Below are 3,962 nucleotides of genomic sequence, written 5' to 3' on the forward strand. Positions count from 1 at the left end.
TATTCTTCAGGGAATATTAGAGTTTACTGCAGAATAAGGCCTGCCTTTGATGCAGAAGCGAAAACTGTCGTAGATTTCATTGGAGAAGATGGTTCTTTGGTTGTAATTGATCCACTAAAACCCTGGAAAGATGGGAGGAAAATTTTCGAGTTTAACCGTGTTTTCGGTTCAAGTGCCACTCAGGGTAGGTATTTTGACATGACTTCTTTATTCATGTTTTAATTCTTTTTTCTTGAGCCGAGGGTCTATTGGAAACGGCCTCTCTACCTCCCAAGGTAGGGGTAAGGTCTGCGTACACTGTGGCAGTACACTAGCCAGTAGGTATGTTGTTGTTTTGTCATGTACGTAACACTGCATAATTTTGCAGAAGATGTATTTCGAGACACTAAACCGCTTGTAAGATCAGTGATGGATGGTTACAATGTATGCATTTTTGCTTATGGTCAAACTGGATCTGGGAAAACATATACTATGGTGAGAGCCCTTACGAGGCATACACGAAAAACAATTCCTTATATTTCCATGCCGAAGCTTCATATCTAATATTTCTCTCTTGGCAGTCTGGCCCGGGAGTTGAATCAACAAAGGAATTTGGAATCAATCAATTGGCTCTGAATGATCTATTCCTATTATCTGATGAAAGGAAGGACATCATGAGTTATTGTCACACCCCTTTTTGACCAAAAAAAGATATGTATTTTAAGTTCAAAAGGGTTTTATTATTTAGGTGACAAAAATGAAAAAAATTTATTTCGAAAAAAAAAGGATTATTTACATTATTTTTTCTTATTCAGAGTCGCCACTTGGCATAATCCGGTGTGCCAAGTCACCTTTGGAAAATCCTTTTCGAAACGGTTTGACTCTAAAAACTGATCCGCGAATAGAGATTCCGGCTAAGGAATTCTGTTCACCGAGGGGAAGGTGTTAGGCACCCCTCGATCCCGTGGTTCGACCACGGTCGCTTGGTGGAGCGTATCGGCTAATTTGACATTACAAATGTATAAACCACATACACACACAAAATAAGCCAACAAACAAATCACACAAAATTCAAAACAAACCAAAATAATGTTCAGTTCAAATTATACAATCCAAAATAAAAGAGGTGCTGAAATATAAAACCTATTCTATTCTAAACTAATCCTAAACTAAACTCCACTCAACGTTCCGGGCCTTGATCACGAGCCTCCTTTGCGTACATGCTACTTCGGGGCACGGATAAATCAATACAAATCCTTCGGGGCATTCCCCGGCCAAATGAGTACAATTTAAACTTTTCGTGCAATAAAGTAGAAAGTACCATTCACGCACATATTCAAACACTCCAACAAATCGTTATTCCTAAATTTGCCTACCCGGCCTACGTTTGCCTACCAAGTTCAACGTATCACAATTCTATCATGTTCAACATTATCAATACATCAAAATTAATCAATATTCATTTTCCTCCATTTTTAATCCCCAACCTAATTCATTCTCAACCATGTGATTAACCCATTTCAATACACAATCCACCAATCGAGAATAGCGAAAATTCACCAATTATGCTTAGCACATCACACACCCAAATGTCACCAACAGTTCACATCAACAAACAAACCACGGTATCGAATCACACGCAATCACAATCACATAAGAATTAAATGAAAGAGAAGAAAGAATTGGACCTTAATTTGAAGCTTTCAAACTCAATGTTATTTGAATAAAGAGAGTCCGCACCCGGAAACTTCGAGCCGAACCTTAACACCAACAATCCAGCTCGACAAATAATGACCCATTCACCGTCACTTTTCACGCCGTTACTGTTCACCGTTACTGTTCACCGGTACTGTTCACCGGCACCCTTTTTTTTTTTTTTTTTGTTGTTGTTGTTCTTGTTCTTGTGAGGAAGATTATTTTGTGATTGTTGTTATCGTGGAGAAGATGTTGATCAAAGAATGAGCCTCCTTTTTCCCTCTTAGAATTTTTCTTTTATAATGGGCATGGATTTGTTATGATGTGGAAATTTTGGTGGGTCCCCCATATATTTTTCTTTGTGGACAAGAAAAAGGAGGGGGATCACATGGGTATTTAGGGTGGTGATGGTGATGTGTTATTTTTAATAGGGAGGGGTTGTTAGAATAAGATAAAATTAGTTAGGAATTGTTATTTTTGTCTTTTTGTGAAGAGGTTATCACACGGGTGAGGGAATACACTAAGACGAGGGTAAAATGGTAAGAATGCTTTCGGGGAGGGACCAAATTATGTGTCTACAGTTATAAGATCCACGTTCTAATGGTCGAGATATATAAAGAGCAAATTCGTGATCTTCTTGCAGATGATCCTTTGCTTACTAAATATCCTTTCATTGTGATTTTTTCGTAGTTTACATCAGATTTCATGAGTTAATTTGAGACACTTCCAAGGAAGAAAAGTGAAATAATTGCACCCTTAACTGTTCGTTCATACATTGGAAATTAGAAGCTGCATGAACGGAAACGGTCTACCTCTGCCTGATGCTAGCGTGCATCCAGTGAATTGCGCTAGAGATGTTATAGATCTGATGAAACTTGGTGACGTGAACCGTGCTGTTGGCTCTACTTCCATGAACAACCGCAGTAGTCTCTCACACAGGTGAGGCTAAGCACTTTCAAAGTTACTTTACTCAATTCCAATTGACAGACCAACTTAATAGAGTTAAATAATGTTAATTTTCTTTACGTTGATGTGAAATACTTGCAGTGTGCTAACTGTACACGTGCATGGTGAAGATACATCTGGAAACATAATCCATAGTTGTCTACATTTGGTGGATCTTGCTGGTAGTGAACGAGTTGACAAGTTGGAAGTTACTGGCGACGGCCTCAAAGAGGCACAACATATTAACAAGTCTCTCTCTTGCTTGGGTGATGTGATCATAGCATTGGCACAGAAGAACTCCCACATCCCTTATAGAAACAGCAAACTCACCTTACTCTTGCAGAACTTTTTAAGTTTGTGCAATTAGCTCGAGATTTCGCTCCTCCAAATATATCAACTTATATGACTGGTCTAGACACTTATTTGGCTAACGTTTTGGATGAGTGTTTTCTTTTCTAATTCTTTTTATGATATGTTTCAGGTGGACATGCGAAAACGTTGATGTTTGCTCATGTCGGTCCTGAAGGGAATTCCTTTGGAGAAACAATTAGTACTCTGAAGTTTGCACAGAGGGTTTCAAGTGTGGAACTTGGTGCAACTCGTTTAAATAAAGAGAGCGTCGAAGTTTTAGAGCTCAAGGCAGAGGTAAAATACATCATTCTATGATATTATATGGTTAAATGTTGGTTACAAGACAGAAGTTTGCAGAACGTTGGATAATGATTCATTATATGCTTACTGTTCACATTGCCTTTCCAGGGTAATGATAGTTTCATAAAGACTCCTCCGGTCCACCTTTTGCTTTTAGAAGCCAGGATACTCCTCAAACTCCAGCTTCTAGTCTCAAATACCAGCATGCTCCTCGGAGTCCAACTTCTGGTTTTAAAAGCCAGCAGCCTCCTCGAAGTCCAACTTCCTCTTTGATGAGCTGCAATGCACCTAGGAGTCCAACAAGTGCTTCCATCCAAAGATAGGTTGTGAAAACAACGGATAACAGAACAAGGATTCCTTCTCTTCAACTACCCAAGACACCCGAGCCACTGATAACCTCTATAAGTAAGAACAAGGTAGGAATGCAAAGTAACCGTACCATTTCATCTGAATTCCAGAAGTCTTTGACTAGCAGTATTCATGGAAAGGGATCTCAAATACGAAAATCACTTCGGACTATTGGGAAACTGATTAATGGTTCTGATAGAAAGTATGTAAGCTATAGCTTTTCGGAATTTCAACATTGTGATTCTGTTGCCTGAGATACTCCTGTTATATTCCTGTCCTTATCATGGACGCATAATCGTGTTCTATTTGTGAAAATTTATAGGAACCAACAGAAAAAGATTGAA

General features: G+C 38.8%; 1 protein-coding gene across 1 annotated transcript; it reads left to right on the top strand.

The window, feature by feature from the left end:
* Positions 1 to 3: 3 nt before the first annotated feature.
* LOC124892132 (kinesin-like protein KIN-14L) lies at positions 4 to 3,316 on the top strand (the record flags this gene model as incomplete). The annotated part of the gene is made up of 7 exons (XM_047403546.1): positions 4 to 184; positions 368 to 474; positions 561 to 657; positions 2,234 to 2,336; positions 2,443 to 2,613; positions 2,722 to 2,972; positions 3,101 to 3,316. Coding segments are annotated over 7 exons (1,095 nt in total), but the record flags the coding sequence as incomplete, so codon positions are not given.
* Positions 3,317 to 3,962: the final 646 nt, after the last annotated feature.

The sequence above is a fragment of the Capsicum annuum genome, unplaced genomic scaffold, assembly GCF_002878395.1.
Source record: "Capsicum annuum cultivar UCD-10X-F1 unplaced genomic scaffold, UCD10Xv1.1 ctg44050, whole genome shotgun sequence".
NCBI lineage: Eukaryota > Viridiplantae > Streptophyta > Magnoliopsida > Solanales > Solanaceae > Capsicum > Capsicum annuum.